This window comes from Ursus americanus, chromosome 19, assembly GCF_024610735.1.
Source record: "Ursus americanus isolate L20-20 chromosome 19, mUrsAme1.1.p, whole genome shotgun sequence".
NCBI classification, from domain to species: Eukaryota; Metazoa; Chordata; class Mammalia; order Carnivora; family Ursidae; genus Ursus; species Ursus americanus.
Window position 1 is genome coordinate 233,698 of NC_142145.1, and position 23,943 is coordinate 257,640.

General features: G+C 48.2%; 1 protein-coding gene across 1 annotated transcript; it reads right to left on the minus strand.

The window, feature by feature from the left end:
* Positions 1 to 11,133: 11,133 nt before the first annotated feature.
* RBFA (ribosome binding factor A) lies at positions 11,134 to 23,655 on the minus strand. The gene is made up of 7 exons (XM_045790333.2): positions 23,399 to 23,655; positions 20,206 to 20,248; positions 19,189 to 19,365; positions 18,534 to 18,646; positions 16,151 to 16,235; positions 13,037 to 13,110; positions 11,134 to 11,918 (listed from the first exon to the last, which is right to left on the minus strand). Exons 1-7 carry the CDS (start codon positions 23,557 to 23,559, stop codon positions 11,552 to 11,554), a joined length of 1,020 nt encoding a protein of 339 aa, XP_045646289.1. The 5' UTR covers positions 23,560 to 23,655; the 3' UTR covers positions 11,134 to 11,551.
* Between the last annotated feature and the right edge of the window lie 288 nt (positions 23,656 to 23,943).

Consider the following 23,943-nt stretch of genomic DNA (forward strand, 5'->3'; position numbering starts at 1 on the left):
CCCACCGAACACTAACTCTGCAGTCCCCTCCGCCCCAGCTCCTAGCACGATCATGGACCGTCTGTGTCTATGATGGTGACTCCTCTAAGCACCTCATGGAAGTGGAATCCTACAGGATTTGTGTTTTTGTGACCAGCTTATTTCACTTATATGTCCATATCCTTGCCAATACTTAGATTTTTTGTAGTTTTTCAAAAAAATTTTAAATCTTTATCATAAATATTTAGTAGAAAATATGGTTCCAAAGGACCTGACATCACTTCTTGTAAGTATGAGTTTTGTATTGTGTGTGTCTGTGTGTTTAAAATAAACTCTTCCCCCAATGTGGGGCTCAAACTCATGACCCCGAGATCAAGAGTCACATGCTCTTCCAACTGAGCCAGCCAGGCGCCCCTCTTTGCTTTTTTCTAAATAGTAGCCACCCTAATGGGTGTGAAGTGGTATCTCATTGTGGCTTTGATTTGCATTTCCCTGACGATGAGGGATGTTAAGCCTCTTTTCATGTGATTATTGGCCCTGTGTATATCAACTTTGGAGAGATTTCTATTCAAGTTCTTTGCCTGTTTTTTAATTGAGTTGTTCATTTGTTGTTGTTGTCTTGTAAGCATTCTTTGTATATTTTCAATATGGATTAGTTCTCAGATATATGATTTGCAAGTATTTCCGCCCATTCTGTGGGTTGTTTTTTTTACTGTATGGATAGTGTATTTGTGTAACATTTAAAATTTTTCATGAAATCTTTTTCTTTTGTTGCCTGTGCCTTTTGTGTCGTATCTGAGAAATCACTGCCAAATCCAATGTCCTAAGTCTTTTGACCTATGTTTTCTTTTAAGAATTTTATAGTGGTTAAATCTTACATTTAGGGCTTTGATCCATTTTCAGTTACATTTTGTATATGGTGTGAGGTAAGGGTCCAATTTCATTCTTTTGCATGTGGATGTCCTGTTTCCCCAGCACCATTTCTTGAGAAGATTCCTTTCCCTGTCGAATGATCTTGGCACTCTTGTCAAGAGTCATTTAACCACATACGCAAGGGTTTATTTCTGGGCTCCTGATTCCATTCTGTCAATCGGTCAGTCTGCTTTTAAGCCAGAACCCAGTGTTGGATTACTGTAGTTTTCTGGTGAGTTTTGAAATCAAAAGTGAAACTCCTCCAATGTCTTTCTTTTTCAAGGTTGTTTTGGCTATTCAAGATCCCTTGAGATTCCACACAAGCTTTTGGAAGGGCTTTTCTATTTCTGCAAAAAAAATCATTGGGATTTTGACAGGGATTGCATCGAATCTGTACATCACTTTTTTTAATGATTTTTTATTATATTATGTTAGTCACCATACAGTACATCCCCGTGTACATCACTTTTGATAATACTGACATTTTAACAATATTAAGTCTTCCCATCTGTGAGCACAGGATGTGATTCCACTTATTTATGTTTTTATTTCTTTGAGCAGTGTTTTGTAGTTTTCATTGTACAAATCTTTACCTCCTTGGTCAAATTAATTCCTAAGTATCTTATTCTTTTTAATGCTACTGTAAATGAAGTTATTGTTGTAATTTCCTTTTCAGACCATTCATTGTGTACAGAAATGCAACTGATTCTGTGTTGAGTTTGAATCCTGCTACTTTGCAGAATTCATTAATCACATCTAACAGTGTTTTTGTAGGGTCTGTAGGATTTTCTATACGGAAGATCAAATCATCTGCAAAAAGATATAATTTTACTTTTTCATTTCCAATTTGAAGGTCTTTTATTTCTTTTTCCTGGTTAATTGCTCTGGCTAGAACTTCCCTTACTATGTTGAATAGAAATGGTTAAAGCAGGCACCCTTGACTTGTTCCTGATCTTCCAAGAAAAGCTTTCTTTCACCATTGTTTGCTGTGTTTTTTCACATATGGGGTTTTTTTTAGGTCAAGGTAGTTTTCTTCGATTCCTATTTTGTTGAGTGTTTTTTTTTTTTCATGAAAAGGTGTTGAATTTTGTCAAATGCTTTTTCTGTATCAAGATGATTGTGTATTTTTCCCATTTTGTTTGATGGGGTTTATCTATCAATTTTTGTGTGTTGAATCATCCTTGCATTCCAGGAAAAAATGCCTCTTGGTCATGGTGTATAATCATTTTAATATGCCAAATTGTTTGCTAATATTTTATTGAAGATTTCTGGATCAATCAATGATCATAAGGGACATTGTCTGTAGTTTTCTTTCCGTGTAATGTCTTTGTCTGGCTTTAAGAGGGTAATACTGGCCTCCTAGAATGAGTCAGGAAGTGTTCCCCCTTCCGTTTTTCTTTTTTGAAGTTTGAGGATTGGTATTAGTTTCCTTAAATGTTTAGAATTCACCAGTGAACCCATCAGGTTCAGAGATTTTTCTCTGTAGAGATGTTTGGTTACTGATTTAATCTTAGTAGTTTTAGGTCTGTTCAGATTTTCTGATTTTGTGTGTGTGTGTGACTTAGTCTTGGCAGGTTTTGTGTCTCTACGAATTTGTCCATTTCATCTAGGTTATCCAATTTGTTGGTGTACAAATGCTCATAGTACTCATAATCACTTTATCTGTAGAATTGATAATTTCTCCACTTTCATTTCTGGTCTTAGTAATTTCAATCTTTTGTTCCTCATCTGAAGTTTTGTCAATTTTGTTGATCGTTTTGAAGAACATTTAATTTATTGATATTCTCTGATTTCCTGTTGTTGTTGTTTTAAAGATTTTATTTATTTATTTGACAGAGAGACAGCCAGCGAGAGAGGGAACAGAAGCAGGGGGAGTGGGAGAGGAAGAAGCAGGCTCCCAGCAGAGGAGCCCGATGTGGGGCTCGATCCCAGAACACCGGGATCACGCCCTGAGCCGAAGGCAGACGCCCAATGACTGCGCTGCCCTGGCGCCCCTCCTGTTCTTGACTTCGTTACAGCTCTCATCTTTACTTCCTTCCTTCTGCTAGTTTTGGGTTAGGGTTAGTTTTTCTGTATTTCCTTAAAGTTAGGTTGTTGATTTGAGGTCTTGGTTTTTTAATGTAAGCATTTCTAACTATAAATGTTCCTTTAGCACTGTTTTTGCTGCATCCCATAAGTCTTGATATGTTGTTTTCATTTTCATTCATCTCTAAGTATCTTCTAACCTCCCTGTGATTTCCTCCTTGATCTACTGGTTAAGAGTGTGTTGATTCCATTTCCATAGATTTGTGAATTTTCCAATTTTGTTACTGATTTCTAACTTCATACCATTGTGGTCATAGAAGACTGTAGAACAGCTGTTTTTAAATTCATTGAGACTGAATTTGTGGCCTAACATATGATCTATCCTAGAAAACGTCCCATGTACACTTGAGAGCAATGTGTGTGCTCTTGCTGGGTAGAGGGTCCTGAATGTATTAGATTTAGTTAGCTTATTGTGTTAAGTCCTCTATTTCCCTACTTCTGTCTGGGTTTTGTATCCATTATCATGAGAAGGATATTAAAGTCTCCAAGTATTATTTTAAAACTATTTCTCCCATCAGTTGTGTCAAATTTTACTTCGTATATTTCAGTGACCTGTCATTAGGTGTGTGTTTATAATTATGTATCTTGTTTTATGGAAATTTTTATTAATATACAGTGCCCTCCCTTATCTCTTGTAATTTGTAAAAATTTAAACTCATTTTTGTCTGATTATTAGTGTAGCCACTCCTGCTATCATTGGTTATTATTTGCAGGGAACATCTTGTTACATCCTCTCACTTTTCAATGTATTTGTGTCTTTGGATCCAGTCTCTTGAAGACAGCATGTAGTTGGAGGACGGTTTTTATCCATTCTGCCAATCTGTCTTTTCACAGGAGAGTTTAATCCATTTATATTTAAAGTAATTACAGATAAGGAACGACTTCTGTCATTTTGCTATTGGTTATGTGCCTTACAGCTTCTTTTTGTCACTCATTTCCTGTATTACTGTCTTTTTTTGTGTTTAGATTTTTTTTTTTTTGGTACTGAAACATTTAAATTCCTTTATCATTTCCTTTTGTGTATATTCTATAGCTATTTTCTTTGTGGTTACCGTGGGGATTACATTTAACATCTTGAAACTGTAACACTCTAATCTGAATTTATACCAGCTTAATTTCAATAACACACAAAAACTCTGCACCTTTAACATCTCTGTCCCCAGCCTTTTAGTTGTTGATGTCACAAAACGTAAGCTAACAATTCTGTTAAATGCACTAGTCTCTTAAATTATGTAGAAAACAATGTGGAGTTATGAACTGTTGTTACTAGTTTTTATAATTGGCCATGTATTTTTCTTTACTGAGATCTTTATTTCTCCATATGGCTCCAAGTTACTGTCTACTGCCCTTCATTTCACCCTGCAGGACTCCTTCCAGCATTTCCTGAAGGGTAGGTCTAGTGGTAAAGCATTCCCTTAGCTTTTATTTACTGATGCATGTCTTAATTTCTCCCTCACTTTTGAAGGACATTTTGCTGAATCTTGAATTCCTGGTTGAACATTTTTCTTTTAGCACTTTGCATATATCAACCCACTGCCCCCTGACCTCCAGTTTCTGATGGAAATCTGTTAACCTTGCTTGGGATCCCTTGTATGTATCGATTTACTTGTCTCTTGCTGCTTTAGGATTCTTCGTTTGGCTTTTGTGTTTCTTAGTGTGGGTCTCTGAGTTCATCTTAACTTGGAGTTCATTGGGCTTCCTGGATGTTTCCTCAAACTTGGGAAGCTCTGAGCTACTTTTTTTCAGCCATTATTTCTTCAAGTACTTGCTCTACCTCTTTCTCTTTTCTGGGACCCCCACAATGCATAGGTTGGTCTGCTTGGTGGAATCTCCCAGGTCCCTTAGGTCCCATTAACTTAATTTTTTTTTCTTTCTATTCCTCAAACTCAACTTCCTTTGTCTTATGTTACAATCCAGTTTCCTTCTTGTGCTTAAAACCTGCTTCTGAATTCCTCTAGTATTTCATTTCCATTACTGTACTTCTCGACTCCAGAATTTCTTCACAGTTCCTTTTTGCTTTCTCTTTGTGGATGGTTCCATTTTGTTCATATATTGTTTGTTGATTTTCTCCATATCTTTCATCAGTTGAGGATCAAGACAGTTGTGTTGAAGTCTGTCAAGTAGATCTGCCACCAGGTCTTCTTCAGGGAGGTTTGTTTTTGTTTTTGTTTTTTCCCTTTTCTTTTAAATGGGCCACACTTTGCTATTTCTGTGTGCCTTGTGACTTTTTTGTTGAAAACTAGACATTTGACTCTAACCATGTGTTAACTCTGGAAATCAGATTCTCCCCTTTCCCTGGAGTTTGTTTTTTTTTTTTTTTCCTTGTTGAAGGCGGTGTCTATGCACCAAGGATCAGCAAAATCTCTCCCCCAAGCCCTCTCTCAATTCTGATACCCTCGTGTCCTCCATTTTGTCATACGTGCACAAAGACCAGGCCCCTATAAGAGGAGAGGTGTTGTGACCCAAGAATCAGGGTAGACTCCAGACCCAACTTGTTACCACAGATCCTGGGGGCGGGGGTGTCTAGACGTTGCTGTCTATCAGAAGTTTCAACATTATTTCATTACAGAAAAGGGTTAGAAGCCTCCAGTGTGTTTGTACCCCAAAAAGTACAGCTTTTTAACAATATAGGACCTAATCTTCAAATCCTGCCTCCTCCCTAACCTTGATGGCTCTGAGACTTCTTGAAATGGAGCCAAAAGCACAAGACAAATGTCAGTGGCAATGGCCAGATGGCCCTGCTATGTATGTTGTGCCTTCAGACCTCACAGCCTGGGGCACCTGGGGGGCTCAGTCGGTGAAGTGTCTGCCTTCGGCTCAGGTCATGATCCCGGGGTCCTGGGACTGAGCCCCACATTGGGCTCCATGCTCAGCGGAGGGTCTGCTTCTCTCTCTCCCACTGCCTGTTGCTCTCCCTACTCGTGCATGCTATCAAATATTTAAAAAAGACGACCTCCTAGCCTAGTTGCTTGTGAACAGGCACTCACACATACATGCACTCACACACGTGCAAACACATATTTGAGTAGAGTGCTCTGAGGCGGTATGTGGCACACTTCCAGGATCTGCTGGTTTCTATCAATAGAATTCAGGCAAGAACCTGCCACAGATCTTCTGTCATTTCTCAATGACATTTCTAATGATTCTTCCTCTGATTTTCTCCTGGTAACTAAAATACACGCAATTATTCTTGGCTTGACCAAAATTAACATACTCTAATAAAACCTGCTTTGAAGACCCAGTAGTCGAGCATGGGAGCAGGATGAGGGCAACTGACTCCTCACAACCCTTCTTGATCCTAATGATGCGTGATGCAGGAATGCAGCCCATGTACCAATTTGCAAGTCTCAGGCCTGAGCAGGGACCAACAGCAGGAATTCAAACAGAAGGTCCAGCCCACAAGGTGAATACCACCATCCTGTCAGTCATTCTGATGTGCTGGCTCTTCTCCAAACCCAGCGTGTGAGCTGTCTGCGTACAGAATGGTGGCACAGAAGGGAATCTTATGTCTGGGGCTGAGTCACGAGGATTTACTGGACATCTGGGAGTTTCTTGCACACATACTCTTCCCAGAACAGCATGCTCTAAAAGGCTGTGCCTAACCTCACAGTTCATGTTGAGAAGTGATATCACAAGCGAATTTGAAAATACACAGAAAATGGTGCTACGGGGACAAGCATTCTAGAATACTCGGAAGTGTTATCCAGATCTAAACAAAATATTGGAGGCAACAATGCTCTGTTCTGCTTTCAGTTGCTGAAAACTTACTTTAAAAAATAGATGGAGGAAGAATGAAGGGGGGGTAAACAGAAGAGGGAATGAACGAGAGACTATGGACTCTGGGAAACAAACTGAGGGCTTCAGAGGGGAGGGGGTGGGGGACAGGGATAGGCTGGTGATGGGTATTAAGGAGGGCACGTATTGCATGGTGCACTGGGTGTTACACACAAGTAATGCATCATGGAACTTTACATCAAACACTAGGCATGTACTGTATAATAATAATAACAACAAATTATTATTAAAAAAAATAGATGGAGGGAGCCTGGGTGGCTCAGACGGTGAAGTGTCTGCCTTCGGCTCAGGTCATGATCTCTAGGTCCTGGAATCCAGTCCCACATCGGCTCCCTGCTCAGTGGTGAGTCTGCTTCTCCCGTTCCCTCTGCCCCTCCCTCACTCATTCTCTCTTTCTCTCTCAAGTAAATAAATAAAATCTTTTTTTTAAAAAAATAGATGGAAACTAGACTGCTCTTCTATGTAGCAGATACTTTGGGTTTGATCTCAGGGGCATCAGTGTAATGACTGTGTGTCTCCTCGGCTTATCTGGTGTGAGATGATCCACGTCCACCTTCCAGCAGACCACTCCGAGCTAAGAGAGGAAGTAGGTTCCCGACCACTGCCGGCACCATGTGCACCACAGACAGGAGCAGAGTGAGACACTGGAGGCTGCGAGCCACACTTCTGTTGCCACATGGTCACCCTAGCAGGTGCCAGGGTAGCGAACTTGGGCTTTTCCAGGGAAAGAAGCTGCATGGAGGCTGCTGCTTCTAAGTTTTAGGAGACAGGTCCTGGGGAACAGAGGTCGCTGGCGGCAGATCCGAGTGCTCACCCCGGAGCCGCAGCTCAGGAGCCAGATGGCCGGAAAGCGCTTCTCCGCAGCATGAGGGCCTCACCTCCGTGGTCAGATCTGGAAGGTCCAGCACGCCTGTGTTCTCCCTGAATACACGAAACCCGCACCTTGCCTTCTGCTTAACTCCAAACCCTGATTTTCTGCTACAATCCCAAGGACAGTGGCTCTTTTGCAGTCTTCTTTCTGGCCCTCGGTTCTGCTTTACCTCAGCTTTTCTCAGGCCCAGGGTGAAAAGGGGCCACAGGCCGTGCCTTTGTCTGCTGCTTATGTTTTCCTCTGAGGCAGAACAACACTTGCCCCTGGCTTTGGAGCAGATCCCAACAGTCCATTAGTCAGTCAATCAACATGTGCTACACTCTGGCTTGGGAAACCTTACGCAAGAGGCAGGCAAGAGGCTGACTCAACAGTCCGTGCGGTGAGGCCTCAGCTGCGGGAATGTAGGGGGCTGCTACCAAGACTTGGGGGTTCACAGAAAGCTCCCCAAAGGAGGTGGCCCCCAGGTGAGGCAGAAAGGAGGGGAAGAAAATGTGCCAAGATGAAGTCATAGGAACAGGATTACATGCAGTGAGGTGACCAAGTAAGGCTGTGGCACAGGTGACCCCATCAGAGTCCCGAGAGAAGCTGGCTGGGGGGCTGGTGCAGATGGTGGACTGGGGCTCCCATCTGAAAGGGGAAGGGGGTAAGCATGAAAGGGGAATGATTAGCAAGGAACCTTTGACTCGAACAGAAGGAACATCCCAAGGCAAACCCACGGACGCAAAGCTGACTCTGACTTGGGGGGGGGGGGTGAGGCTGGGAGTTCAGGTTGACAGCACTTTGAATCTGCCCTGTACTTGGCGTCTGAGGCCAGTCCCAGCTGTGGCTCCCTGCTACTGTGGAGTAACCACACCACTTCAGGGCCCTGACTCCGCCTCCCCCACGAATTCTTCCCAGGGCAACCTTTCCTACAACCAAAGTCCTCTTTAAACACAGTTCCACAAACAGAACGTCAGGAGCCAGCTGTGGGTACCTGAGTGCAGGTTGGGCCAGCCACCCCACCTGCACCACTCCACCATGTCCCGCCCTCGGCAGCCGCACCTGCCCCAGGCTCTGCTTAGGACACACGCTGCAACCACCAGACTTCTCGCTGGGGCTGCAATGCTGTAGTTCAGTAAGTAATATTTTAAACCCCAATCACAGGAATTTACACGGAACCCTGTCAAACTTCATTTGGTTGGTTTGGTTCTTTATCTCAATCTACTGAAAGACAACTCTGAGTTCTATGTTGTCGTATGACATATTGTTCCCAGTGCTATACTTCATATAATTCCAATAACCCTCAATTAAGAAACAAGCAGACCCTGGGACACCGGGTCTCAGAACCAGGTCTCCACACCTCAACAGGCTGGCGCAGAACAGAAGTCAGTCCTGGGATGGCACAGGCTGTTCTCAATCCTATGGGATTATATGGAGCAATGAGATCCTTTCTTTTACTCTAGAGCTTAGGTGCATGCATCATAGACGTGGTGTTCTGAATACGTTTTATGACGAATAATTTTTATTTTTTAAAAAACTGCATGTATCACAAACTCTTGAACGGAGAAGATGCCGTAAAAAAGCGGGAGATATTCTGAACTTTACTGGTAGGACCCAGAAGGCCAAAATGTCAGATGGAGACTTGAGGGAAAACGTGGAGTTTCCAAAAACTGAAACAAAGCTGTCTTCCATGGCAATCCTCCCATGGAAGCCTGTCAAGTTTTCTTCCCTATTAGGTGTTTCAGTTGCTTAATGTTTATTTTCAGTTCTGCTCTCTGGCTACTCAGTTCTTTCTAGGATTTCCAGTCGGTCCTCAGTGAAGGGTGGGACCGTGCCCCCAAGCTCCTGTGTAGATTGCCAGCTTATTGTTAAGAGGAAATAACCCGGGACCAGCCAAAGGAAGGGGTGGGGAGGGCGCAGAGCTGCCATGCCCACTCCCCAAACCTCCACGCACACCAACCCAGAAACTCTGTGAATGCAGATCAAGTAACTGAAATTCCAAGTCCTTTTAACAAAATCAGAGATGAGGGGCGCCAGGGTGGCTCAGCCGGTGAAGCGTCTGCCTTTGGCTCAGGTCGTGATTCCGGGTTCCTGGGATTGAGACCCGCATCGAGCTCCCTGCTCAGCGGGGAGCCTGCTTCTCCCTCCCCCTGCTTTTGTGCTGTTGCTCACTCTCTCTCTCCATCTCTCAAATAAAATCTTAAAAAAAAAAAAAAAATGTGCAGAGTGCTGCACGCCAGCTGCTAACACGGATGCTGTTCATGTCAATTTTTACCCCTGGAAGCCCGGTCCACACCACCTAGGGCACCTGGCAGGAAATGCAGAGGTGATCATGTGGTCGTACTCCTGTCCCTCGAGAACACAACTGCTGGTGCCGCAGCATCAGGGCCTGACCGTGGAGGATGCCGTCCGTGGAGGACGCCGGCGGGATCGGCCACGCCACAGGCTCCTCCTGACCTGGAAGCTGTCCTTCCGTCTCCACTCCAGTCGTGGCCCCCTCATCCCCCCCGTTCCCACGCTTCTACTGGTACTTACTGGAGTACCTCAGACAAGCGTAAGAGTCTGGAGCATAGCTTCCCGGGTCTGAAAACACACCTTGTTCCGGCCATTTGTTGTCTTTCAACAGAACTGAGCCCCAAGCACAAGCGGGAAGAGAAAGAGAACAAGCCACACCCTGTACCGGCCTCCCCACATCCCCAGTTCTGCGAGGCAGCGATCGGCACACCCAAATCTGCGGTGCATAATTCATGACCTCACAGTGCAGGAGCCTTGCCCCTGCGCCCGCTGCTCTGCATTTGGGGTCTGGGCACCTCCTGCAGTGTGGACCCAGACGTGGCCATCAGTAAGCAGGCAGCTTGGCACCGTAGGGTCCCGTGTTAGTCATGTTTCTTATGTCCGTGTTTATGATGCTTTAACATCTCGGGGGCCGTGTTGGCCTAGGAGAGACTGCCCCTCCCAGGGCTAACTCCCAAAGACAGTAAACAATTACCTGGTAAGCTCACCTTTTATACGCAAACCCACCAACCCAGAGTCCACACTCCAACCGCCTCCTTTACCTGGTTCTCTGGCGCGCATCCCCCAGGGCCAGCACGCCCACAGCCCGGAGCCTACTGCTCCTCCTACAGCAGGAGCCACGCCTTCTCTGCCTCCTGACCTGCGCCTTCCGGGACAGGTGGGATCACGCAAATACCACCCAGACACCAACACACCCAGAGCTGCTGCGGTGGTCCCGCCTGTAACCTGTGATGCGGCCTTTGACGGGGCCACCGTGTGGCAAAGGCAGCACTTCCTGGTGCCACCTGCCTGCACAGAAGGCTCACAGGGGGCGTGCCCGCACAGTCCTTCCTGAGGCTGTTTACAAAAGTGCAAGTCATGCTCCCCAAAGAGCCAAGCCACAGCTTCCTTGCTCCATCTCACTAACACATGTCTGATCACATAAACCCTGTGGGTACCATTTTCAGCATCTTTGACACTGATGATACTTGGGAAAGAGAGGTGCATGTTTCTCTAGGTCAGACTTAAATAAGGATTTATTTTACTTCCTTCCAACAGCACTAGTCTGGCAAGGCTCCCCACAGCTGCCCTGCCCTGGGGAAAACTGGACTTGGGGCCATTCTGAAGTAGACTCTGAGGACGGTGTTCGGAATGTGAGCCGAAACACGTGCAAACAAGGCAACGATGCTCTGCCTTCCTAACGGGAAGCCTGTACAGCACACGGCTGTGCACGTCCGAGAAGGGTGTGCAAGTGCCCAGAGTAAGGAGGACCGACTGCTGCCATCATGCTAAAGGACTTTCACACACTTCCGACGGCCACCTTCCTTCTCAACCGAAGTTCCAATTCCACCTGTGTTGTCGGGCTGCACTGCACACATGGAGCCCGCGGTTCTGCCAGCAGAGCTGAAGCCTCAAGATCCACCCCCTCCCTGCCCCTCAGTTACCGCCACCCTTCCTGCCTGCGCCCCTTGCCGCCTCCTGCTCTGGGCTACTGTCCACAACCTGGGCGCCACCCAGGTTAGAGCTGGGGTTGTTGCTCGCCGCCCCCAATGGGTGGTTCCTGGGGGAGAGGTCACCATCCGCACAGGGCGCCGCTGCCACCTTTCCCTCTCTCGTTTGCGTTGCCAGATGAGCCGTCAGCAGCGACTCCTCGGGACTCACGGTCCTACGCCCTTGCCCTTTCCTCCTCTTGTACTCCATGATCTGTTTGTTGAGCGCCTCGTGATCGATCCCACACAGACTTGAGCATGGGGCAGAGGCCGGGGTGCCTTGCAGTGCAGGAGCGTCCAGAGCCCCGGGGCCCCTGGAGGGAGAAGAGGCATCCGGTGAAGCACAAGTGGGGCAGCAGGAGGGCGTGGGGCCCTGGGCCAGCGCTGCCATTTCCCCCTCCACTTGCCTGTGGACTGCTGAGGGAAACTGGGGAGAACGGCACAGGGCTCCCCAGCCCAGAACCACTCTGCTGGCGCTCCTGGAGTCTGCATGTGGTGCAGGCCAGCCCAGTCCCCGCACGGCCCCTCCACGAGATGTGTTTTCCATCTCTTTTTCCCCAATTAAACACAGCTAGTGTGCTAGGCCAGTTTCACAGAATTACGGCTGGGGCCTTTTAGATCTATCACTCAGGTTACTTGAGAAACCAAAGGAAAAGAGAACTGGTGCAACCCTTTCAAAACCCAAATTCGGCCAAGTCATGCCTCTAAGTCCTTTCCTGCTCAGCTCTGGAAGGTCTCACACCCACGGGCTGGGCTCCCTGTGGCTCCGGGCCTTTGCCCTAGCTCCGTGGTCCTCGGGCTGGTGATCGTGGGCCCTGCCCGAGGTCCCGACTGGACCCCAGATGCTGCGGCACCCAGTCTAAGGAACAGACGCTGAGCATCTGCTGTAGCTCTTCCCCGGCCTGTGATGGGGCCCCTCCACATACACCCCTCGAGTCCTCACGACTCTTTCTCAGACCATGATGAGCTGATTGAAAACCGCAACGCTGCCCCACCCATCCGCCTCCTGCTGCGCCAACCACACCTTCCTGACCTACAATCATCTGTGGCTCCCTGTTGGCCTCACCCAGCAAAACGCGAGCTCCAAAGACCCCACTGTGTGTTCTGTTCACGTAAGCACCCTAGATGCTAGAACAGGGATACAGAAAATTGTGCTGAGTGGATAAAGAGGATGCGGGAGGGACACCTGTCCTCCCTTGGTAAGTCGCTGTAGCAACGTCTGGGGGGGACCATGGAGGCCCTCCCAGCCACCTTGCTGAAGTGCCAGGAACTGCTGCAGGCTGCCACTGGGAATGGCCACAGGCCGGAGGGCACAATGCCAGGCCCGACCGGCACCCCTGGCTGAGGGTGCAGGACTGTGCAGCAGCCATGGCAACCACCAATTCCACACCTGGAGGTCTGCCCAAAGTAGCAAAATCACATCCCCACATACCTGACGTCATCTCGCACACAGTCTTCTTTCTCATCCGGGGGTCCGAAATCGGCACTGGCCAGTAACCAGTCAACCTGAGAAGGACAGACAGTGGGTAACTCGGTAAGCCACACCTCCAGCACCAGCATCAGAGCCCGGCTCAAGTGAGCCCGTGTGAAGCCTCGCCGTGTTGGCTTGGACACAGGCCTTCCGAGTGCCCGTCACAGCCCTCTGCTGACACCTCGCAGTGGTGACGCTTTCAAACACCTGCTACTTATGTGTTCTCTGATAACCAACTGATGCTTTTTTAAAACTACACTTTAAACCTGTAAACATCAAACTTACGAAAAAAACAGGCAAATATGAGTCCAAATAAGTAATTCCTAACAAAGCGTAAAATACTTTAATTTTGCCACAGAATTTGTGTTTGGGGAAAGAAAGCCTCCTGGCGTAGTGATCAAGTCACAGTCTGGGGTGTGGCGTGCGAATCCAGCTCCACGGTGACCGAGGGGCCTAATCTGGAAACGAAAGCTCTCTCTCCGTGGGGGCACCACACTGAGCCCTGCTCCCTGGACACTGAGGGCGGCTCACACCTTTACCTGCCTACCTACATGCCCAGGATGTGCACCTGAGACCCTACCCTGCTGCAAGCAAGCCCAGGAGAGCCCACGTCCAGGACCAGCGCCTGTCGTTCCCCACAGCAACACAAAGCACCATCACAAACCAACGGCACGCCAAGAAAACCCACAAATGTAAAAAGCAGCAGAACCAGGAGAAACGTCAGTCCACAGAAAACAGAAACAGGACTGACGACGCCACAAAATGAGCAGTGACTGGACGTCTCCCAGGGTAGCTCGGAGAACACGCTCACTCGCACCTGGACACTCGACTGTCCTGCGCAGCTTGGACAGACTTCACGAAACAAAGAGCGGCCAAGAGGTGCATGGGAAGACATGCGCATCAGTCATCCAGCAAACGCGCGTGGCCACCAGAAGGGCCACCGCAAGGGCAGCAAGACCCCTAACATCACGTGGGAGCTCACGGGGGCCCGAACAGTTCCACCTAACCTGCAGCTCCCTGAAAATTGACATACCTGCCACCCCTCCATACCGACCTAAAACACGCAAAGATGTGTAACAGTGGTTCACAACAGCTCTACTCACAGAGGCCAAAAACCAGAAGAGAGACAAATGTCACTTAGCAACCACTTACACATGAAACAACATGAATCTCAAAAACAGCGCTGAGCAAACAAAGCCAGGTGTCTGCTCCTATGCATGTGGAATTCCAGAAATCTAACCAGGCAAAACTAATTTACAGACGGGTGGTAGGGAGGGTGAGGACTGGGGTGCGGGGGCACAAAGGCACGTCCTCCTCCATCCGGTGCACTGCCTAGAAATCAAGCTTCACTAAAGCTTCTCTTTGAAGCCTTAACCAAGCACTCAATGCAAATGCAATCAAATCCTGACACGTCCACAGGGACTGCAGAGACAGCAGCGGCTCCACGCTGACCTCTGAGAGAGAAATCAGTCTGCCCAGACCCCCTTTCCAGGAAAGACTCAGGCCCGACTACACCAGAGTAAGCAGTCCGCATGGTTAGCCGTGCTCTGCCTGACACCTGCTTCTCAGACGCCCAACCGTCAGCGGGAAGACAAGCAAATGTGTGATAAATCACAATACCGGTACCGTAATTTAAGCATTTTCTTTAAAAATTAACATTTTTTCCTTTATAATCATGATAAAATCAACATTTAAAAAACCCTCTGGGGGCGCCTGGGTGGCTCAGTCGTTAAGCGTCTGCCTTCGGCTGAGGGCGTGATCCCGGTGTCCTGGGATCGAGCCCGCATCGGGCTCCCTACTGGGAGCCTGCTTGCTCCTCTCCCACTCCCCCTACTTGTGTTCCCTCTCTTGCTGGCTGTCTCTCTGTCAAATAAATAAATTAAATCAAAATCTTAAAAAAAAAAACACCTGACTGAAACGTAACACACGGGAGAAGTACACAAATCGTGACGTGTACAGCTCGATGACGTTTCTCAAATGGACTGCACCCACAGCCATCTCCGACGTTGCAAAAATGAACCCCAGAAGCCTCTTCACATCCCTCCCGCTCACTCCCTTCCCCAAAGACAGCCATCAGTTTGGCCTTCATCACCAAAGATTAGTCCCACTTGTTGGAACATTCTGTAAACAGGACCACAAGGAACATAGTCTTTTCTCTGGCTCCGCATCAGCTGCAAGGTGAGGGGGCCATGTCCACCCACCACCTGTACCCAGGAGTCCGCGAGTGTACCGGGGCGTCTGACTGAGGGATCCCTGCGGCCAGCACTCCGGGCGCATCTCTCGTACCTAACCCTAACCCCACCTCCCTCCACTCACGTGCACCCACCCTTTCTCTCAAATAAATAAATCTTTTAAATAAATAAAAAAATAAAAATAAATAGGTGTCATCTAGTCCCGTGGTGAGTAACAGCTACCTAACTATAATATCATAAATGCTACTGACTGGATTTTTTTGTAGTTTTTAAAAGTATATCACACCTTAATAACTACCAGGTAATTACCACACAGAAAGAAAACCTATATAAACATACTGGTTGTAACCTTTATAACATACAATTAACAGAACGTAACCTTCAGTATAAAGTAACTTAGGTTGAATCCAGAGAGGAAGGCAGTTTGCAAGTCGAGAAACCGAAATTTGGTTTCCTAGAGATTTATTATTTTTTTTTAAAGATTTTATTTACTGATTTGAGAGAGTGAGTGAGAAAGAGGACAAGAGGCGTGAGGGTCAGAGGGACAAGCAGACTCCCCACTGAACACAGAACCTGATGCGGGACTCGATCCCAGGACTCCATGATCATGACCTGAGCCGAAGGCAGTCGCTTAACCAACTGAGCCACCCAGGTGCCCCTCGTAGTTAGAGACTGAGTGGTAAACGTTAAAAGCCAGAAAAATCGGTTACCTCTGGGGAATGTGGCTGGGACAGGTGCCCGGGACGCTTACCTTCCATTTATACTCTTGGGGATTGATTACTTCTTTTAACTACACACATTACCATTCGAATATCTGAAGATTAAATATAAAATATTACTCGTACGGGAAGATTATGGGAAGTGAATTACGTCAGAGCCGTACCTCAGCCAGAGCTGCATTTCCTTTGTCCTGAATGAACACAATTGGTGGCACATTCCTCAGGGTCTGCTGGGACATCAAGAGATGCCTGGAGAGAGACAGTGCACACGGTGCAGTTGTAGCTGACACTGAGCAGAAAGGAAAACACGCAATCATCTCACAGAGAATGAAGAGAGATCTGCTCTCACATTATTCAAACATGAACGTGTCAGCGCAGGACAGTCTTCCTTAGCCAACTGCCACATCACACAAGGGACACCAAACACATCATCACAACTGTTTCTAATTGCCTAAATGCGACTCTTGAGATCCTTACGAATAACTGGATCTTAGCCTGGATGCCTCCTGGGCGTGGTGGTGGTGGTGGGCTGCGTGGCCTGCGCATGAACAGCCAGTGGACATTCCCTGGCAACAAGGCCGCAGAAGTGCACCGAAGTCCTCAAGCACGGAGTCAGACACACATCGGCGTCTGCGTCATCACTCATGCATGCAGACATTTATACCATTAAAAGTCACTGAGGACACCAAGGCGCTTCCATTAACGTGGGTTATACCTATCCATATCTATCATACTATAAATTAAAACTCAGAATTTGAAAAATATTCATTAATTAATTTCAAATAACAAACTCACTAAGTGTTCATGTGGATATTTTTAATGAAAAATAACTTCTTTAAAAAAAGATTTATTTATTTGTCAGAGAGAGAGAAAGAGAGAGAGCACAAGCAGGGGGAGAGGCAGAGGCAGAGGGAGACGCAGACTCCCCGCTGAGCAGGGAGCCCGATGAGGGACTCGATCCCAGGACCCCAGGATCATGACCCGAGCTGAAGGCAGACGCTTAACGACTGAGCCATCCAGGCATCCCGAAAAATAACTACTTTAAAAAAAATGATTGAGAGGCATGGCATTGTTTACATGGTTACAAATTTCCTCAGTGCCTAGGTTAGCTGGATTCTCATCTCTCCACCTGCATTCAAGCTGTTCTGTTATTTTGGCTGAAACAGGAAAATCTGGCTTCATACGGATCCCTAACTAGAAAACGAGTACGTGAACAGCACTTGAGAAAAGAAAGATCTTCTCTGCTACCCCACAGAAAGTCAACCAGTGATGGCTTATTAAGGGTTGGCTGCACCGTGGAACCTGGAACAGGCCAGCATCGCTTGCTTTATACGAAAATCCAGTGGTCTTCCTGCACTCTGAATCAGGCTTTCCCTATGCCTGATTTTGTAGCCTCCTGAACTCACTTGGAGACTACGGATTCCTCGAGTGACCCAGGATTTCATGTGCTGGCACGGTACCACACAACACTACAACACTTGTCAGCGTTACCACCAGTCTCATCCAGGGTGTTCAAGTATCCAAACGCCATCAGACTCACGGTGGTAGATACGAGTTTTCTAAAGTCAATTTTCATTTGAAAGCTTGAATTCTGGGGTGCTTGGGTGGCTCAGTCGGTGAAGCATCCAACTCTCGGTTTGGGCTCAGGTCGTGATCTCAGAGTTGGGAGATCGAGCCCCTTGTCAGGCTCCGTGCTGGGTGGGGAGTCTGCTGGAGATTCTCTCTCCCTTTGCCCCCCCCAACCCCTTTCTCAAATAAGTAACTCTTAAAAAAAAAAAAAAAAAAAAAGGCTTGAATTTTATCACTGGCAACAAGTACGGTCAGTTGTTTCCCCTGAAATGACAGGTTCACTTTGCTCATTTTAGAGAAGATGTCGGTCAAATACCCGCCATCTGAAAAGCACAGCTAGCTCACTCGTTATTCTCCGTGAACAAGCGTCTGCTTCAGCTCACATGCAACTGCGTATTTTCCCGAGACCACTGTCCCACAGCAACAGGGCTAGTTTAGGCTTACTCCCCACCACACAGAACACTGAGATGACACACACCCAAGGGTCAGGACTTAATAAAATTAGTAGCTTCTACTTATTTGTCAAGGATATTCTTTTTTTTTTTTTTTTAAGATTTTATTTATTAATTTGACAGAGAGAGAGACAGCCAGCGAGAGAGGGAACACAAGCAGGGGGAGTGGGAGAGGAAGAAGCAGGCTCATAGCGGAGGAGCCTGATGTGGGGCTCGATCCCATAACGCCGGGATCACGCCCTGAGTAGAAGGCAGACGCTTAACGACTGAGCCACCCAGGGCCCCGTCAAGGATATTCTTGAGTAAAACTGCACAGCTTTCTCTGTCAGGAGCCCCTAGACGTCTAGGACCACACTTTAAGAACCACTGTCCCAGATTATGTCTTGCATGAAAATGTAACTTACATTTTGAAATTTAAGAATATGCTTCCCAGAGTTTCCTTAAAACCAAAAGCACTTAGTGCGACAAGCGGGAGGTTCAAGGTGCAAGCAGAAGCAAACAGGCTGAGAGAGCAAGGCGCCATCACCTCATGTGTGCAGCGCTCCTCCGCAGGACGGCCTCTGTGTGCGCGTTCTGTTCAGCAGAGACCGTGGTCTTCCAGTACACGCGGCAGGCGGAGAAGTCTGGAGTCAGAGAGACCTGAGTCCCACCCACCCCAGCCGCGAATCACTCTCAGCTCCTGTGGGTTTCCCGTACACAACACTCAGGAGACAAAAACGAACGCGTCAGCAGCCCTCAGCTTCAGGGACCCACCACGCACAGGTGGACGCTGCAGCAGGTAACGCCGCAGCCACCGTCTCCTGCCACTCACTCACAAGGGAGGAGGCTGGGCCCCGCATCCAAAACCTCAGTGTCCCTGACTCTGATCCCACAGCACGCATCAGAAATGCCTCACCTGCCCCTTCTTATCCTCCGTACGTCCCTCTGGCTAAACTCACTCTAGGGCAACACAGATCGTAGGAAGACAGGTGCAGACGCATCCACCCCACACACGTACTGGGCACCTGACAACGCCGTCGGTGCTTGCACACCACACACACATGCACCCCATCTTTACTACTTAGATGGTCACGCTTAACGTGGCTTCTGAACTCAAAGACCTCGTGACTGATATGGGGCCTCCTTCCTAACCACTAGGCTGCCAGCCTCACCCGTTCCTCCCGCTCTGCGACCAATTCTACCTTGGAGAGCTGCACGTTCAGGTCACAGATCTCTTGGCTCACTTCAGGGGTGCACAGCAAATCCGTCAGCGCTTTGTAGAGGAGGCCATTCAGGGCCCTCAGGCGCACATGGTCATCCCTCCTGGTCTTCTTTGAGGTGCTCTTCGTTAGGAATTCCAACTGGGATGGCTTGTAAATCTCCATCCGGAAGAACAGACAAAAAGGCCAACATTCCAACTATACATTAAACTTTCTCTAACTTACAAAAAGCGGGCTGGGAAGGACTTAACACCTTGATAAAAAAAACCAACGTTACTCTCAGCCATCTCAGCTTTCATCGAGATACAATTTACAGACCTGGGTCCTTCTAGATTTTACCTAGCATCCCTCCCCCGGAATTAAAAGTACCATCAGTATATGTTTCTCCATCCAAAAATCTTACTGAAACATAATCCACATAGTGTAAAATTCTCCCTCTTAAACAATTTAGTGGTTGTTTAGAATGTACTTTTTGTAACAAGAGACAGTTACTACATAAACTTTCACAGTTCATCCACACATACATTCGTCATATACAGATGCTAAAAACCAAATGGACGTTTTGATATTACTATCTGATAACACAGACAACATTCCAGAAAACTTCAGAATAGTTTTTTTTTTTTTAAAGCCAAGGGGCACCTGGGTACTCGGTTGAGCGTCTGACTCTTGGTTTTGGTTCAGGTCGTTATCTCGGGGTGGTGAGATTACACCCCAAGCTAGGCTCCATGCTTAGCGGGGAGCCCACCTGGGATTCTCTCTCTCTCCCCGACTCTGCCCCTGCCCCCTGCTCACTTGCACTGTCTCCCTCTCTCTAAAATGAATAAAATCTTTTAAAAAGTAAAAATTCACACTCCCGATGTCTCTAGTCCCACCCCTGCAGACCTTGTGTCCTCAAGAATGGAAATGGAAGCACTGCCAGGTTGGAGCTCTGCCGACTGCTGGAACCTTATGCCCACCAGAATCTAAAGCAGCTTCTTGCGGTTACTCTGTACTTACCAAGTGAGAGCCCAAGGAAGGACCTTCATACCAAAACTTCTTTCTACGGGGAGAAAATAAGAACTATGATACTGGTGGCAAATTAAAGAAAACAAAATCACATACACCAACTCAACATTACAATACCACAACCCTTCCTAAGGGGCTAAACTTCGGCACAGAAATGATGTTACTGGAGGACCAAGAAATTCAGAATTTTCTTTAAAGCATGGGTTGTAAGTGAGATAGAAGACAGTTTTAACTCAACCTCCTAATGTTTACTTAAGGTCTACTTTCAATCCTCAAGGCAGACAAAACAATCTCAAAAGAACGCCTACCAAACTGCACGCGAGCACTATACCGGGGTTTGCAGCCATGCGTTTGCTGGACTGGACGAGGAAAACCGGTGGTAGGGGAGGGAGTCTTCACTGCTTTGCTGGGAGATTACAGATAAGCAAGGACGCTAGCTGGACCAGCCGTGTGGTGGTGAACTGGAGCTGGACATCAGTATGGACTCAAGTGTTCCTGAGTATCCATGCAGTGGTCACATACAGAGACGTTTACAGGCGAGTGTATGTGCAGGGGTTAACAAAAATGTACTTTCTGCTTTGTCAGCTGAAAAGGCCTAAGGGACAGACTCCCCAGCTCTCAGATTATCATCTCTGATGGCGTCCTGCTATCACAGAGCGTCTCGAAGAAATGGCTGACTCCAGGGCTGAGAAAGGAAGTGCCAAAAAACGTTTTTAGGGGCGCCCGGGCGGCTCAGTTGGTAAAGTGTCTGCCTTAGGCTGTCATGATCTTGGGGTCCTGAGATCGACCCCCGCATCAGGCTCCCTGCTCAGCGGGGAGTCTGCTTCTCCCTCTGCCCCTCCCCACTGCTCATGCTCCATCTCTCTCTCTCTCTCTCTCTCTCGAACAAATCTTTAGAAAAAAAAGCTTTTAAACTTAAAAGCCGCCACAAAGCCCCATAATGATGAGTTTGCCAAAGAATATAGGAGCTAAATAAAGAGCTCCCAATGGTCAAAGATGAAACAATCTGAGCAAAATAAAGTAATATTAGGTGAACCCCCAGAAGTCCAGGCTGACGTAAATCAGTAAGTGCTGGACAAGACTAGTGCCTCTCTCAGGGGCGCCTAGGTGGCGCAGTCGTTAAGCATCTGCCTTCGGCTCAGGGCGCGATCCCAGCGTTATGGGATCGAGCCCCACATCACGCTCCTCTGCTGGGAGCCTGCTTCTTACTCTCCCACTCCCCCTGCTTGTGTTCCCTCTCTCAAATAAATTAATTAAAAAAAAAAAAAAAAAGACTAGAGCCTCTCCCGCAGAACTGCCCACCGTGAAATCCCCTAAGGAAGACAGGGCGCAATGGGGGGTGGGTAACTCGACAATGGATAAACCTGACACACGTGACTGCAGTCAGTCATCAGGGCCAACAGCAAGGGTGACAAACATCCTTCTGTGGCCCTCCTCCCAAGCCCCCATAATGCCAGCACAATTGCGACAAGAAAACAGGAAATCACACCAATCCCAGCGGAGGGGCACCCTAGAGAATGTCTAACCAGTGCGCCTCAAAACCATCAAGGCCATCAGACACAGACACAGAAACCACCAGTCCAGGGAGCCTGAAAAGACGATTCAGTGCAACGTGGTCTCTGGAGGGGATCCTGGGGCAGAAAAAGAACTTTGGGTTAAAGAAGGAAACCGGAATAAGGAGTCCACTTTAGTCCACAGTGGGGTATCCACACTGGCTCATTCACGTGATGAGCGTGCCAGACGAACCATCCCAGAGCAGGCACTGTGGGCATCTGCAAACTCCGCACTCTCTCCAACATCGCTGTAAATCTAAAACTGTTTCCAAAATCTAGTCCGTTAAAACAAACGTACATCTATTACAGAGTTCAAAGTGTGGTGCGGACATCACTGTATTATTATACCCCTCTCACCGGACGAAAACTATCGTCAAACGAAGCCCACAGAAAAAAGCATTCAGGTGGACAGAAACGCTCAGGTATCTTTCCCTCTCTGATGAATCTACTCCCAGAAACTGCTAATAACAAGAATCGACAGAAACGCTCCTGACATACTGTTAGGTTTTCGCAAACCTAAAATCGTGATACCTCAACTGTAAATAAATAAATAAAAATAAAAATAAAGAGAAAAGGGCTGAGTGGGAAACCGAACAAAAAACAGCGATGAGCAGTGATGAGGTTCAGGTGAATATACGTGAGGTTCAGTGGGGTGAGGCTCGGAGCCGACGACCAAGAAAGAATTCTTGAGACTCTTGAGACGTCTTTGGTGCAAAATGGTGGTTTATTAAAGCACGGGGACAGGACCCGTGGGCAGAAAGAGCTGCTGCACCGGGGTTGTGAGGAATGGCCTATTTCATACCCTCAAGTGGGGAGGGGGCTAGGGATAGCGTAAGTCTCTAAGGAATTTTGGAAGCAAGGTTTCCAGGACCTTGAGGGGGCTAGCTACTGTTGGGAAAGGGTCATTTATTACCGTCTAATAAAACCTTAGTCATGAGACCCTTCAGATGTATATCGGTGGGCCATAGGCTTGGGGGATGATTGCCAATACGTATCTTGGGGGGTTAGAGATAAAGGAAGTTTCCAAAGGAATTTTTATACGTTAAAGTAGACTTACAGGATCTTGGTGGAGGGGAGGGGGTCAGGCTAGGACCGCCTTTTGCCCTTAGCAAAGTATTAACATCGAGGCAGCTGAGTTCCTAGAGGAATGTCACCATGCCTGTTTCAAGGACTTGTCAATGGGCTGTAGGTAGTGAGGACTGTTTCTTTGTCCTTTAGGGCAGCCAGGAGTGCCTGAGGAATGTCGCATACATCCCATAGTGGGGGGGGGGGGTTGCAGGGTGTCAGCTTTTGCTTTGTCTTCAGCTTGCCTTCTGTTCCCTCATCAAGCGGGATTACTGGCAATTCTCCAATAATCGTTAACCTGAGGAGCAAGGGCCTCGCTTGCTGACCAGGTGCGCCACACAAACCCCGCCCAGTGGAGTCCGCCCCTGGTCCCGTGGGCACCACCGACCCCTCTCTTCAGGCCCATAGACGTGCTGCCCTTGTCCCGTGGACGCCCTCCCCTTGCCCCCCGCCTCCGCACACGAACAGATCCCCCGCCCCTGCCCCCTACCTGAAGCGCGCCGCCCTCTGCCAAAAGGGCACCGCCCCCACCCCCAGCGCCCCCACCCGCACTAGGTGCGCCTTACTTGGTTTTCGAAGCAAATTTCTTGAGTAGGTTCTTGCCGCATGAGACCGAGGAGCCATGCAGGCCTCGCGCACCACCCGGAAGGAGGGCCGCGTGCCTACCGCGAAGTAATGCAGGGAGCCCCTCGCGAAGCCCCCACAGACGGAGCGTGACCGCCCACATGGCGGCACCGAGAGCGCCGGGGCGGGGCGACGTGAGGGGCTCGTGGCGGGGCTGTGGGACGAGACGGAAGCACCCGGAGCGAAGGGAATTCGGTGACGCAGTGCAGTCTGGGGCGGGGCGACCCGCGTACGGAGCGACGAAGGGGCGGGACGACGTCCTTTCAGGGCGCCGTGCGGCACGCGAGTTGCTCAGAGAGCGGGGCGGGGTCTAGAGGCCGCGGCGCCGCGCGGTGACGTCGGGGGGCGGGGCCTGCAGGCCCGGTGGCCGGCAGGTAGTGCGGGGGTTTCGGCGCCTCAAGGCGAGCGGCCGGGAACGGCGGTAGCGCGGGTGCGGGAAGCGGGGAAGTGCGCCTGCGGCGCCCGCGCCACCCTGCTGCAGGTGGGG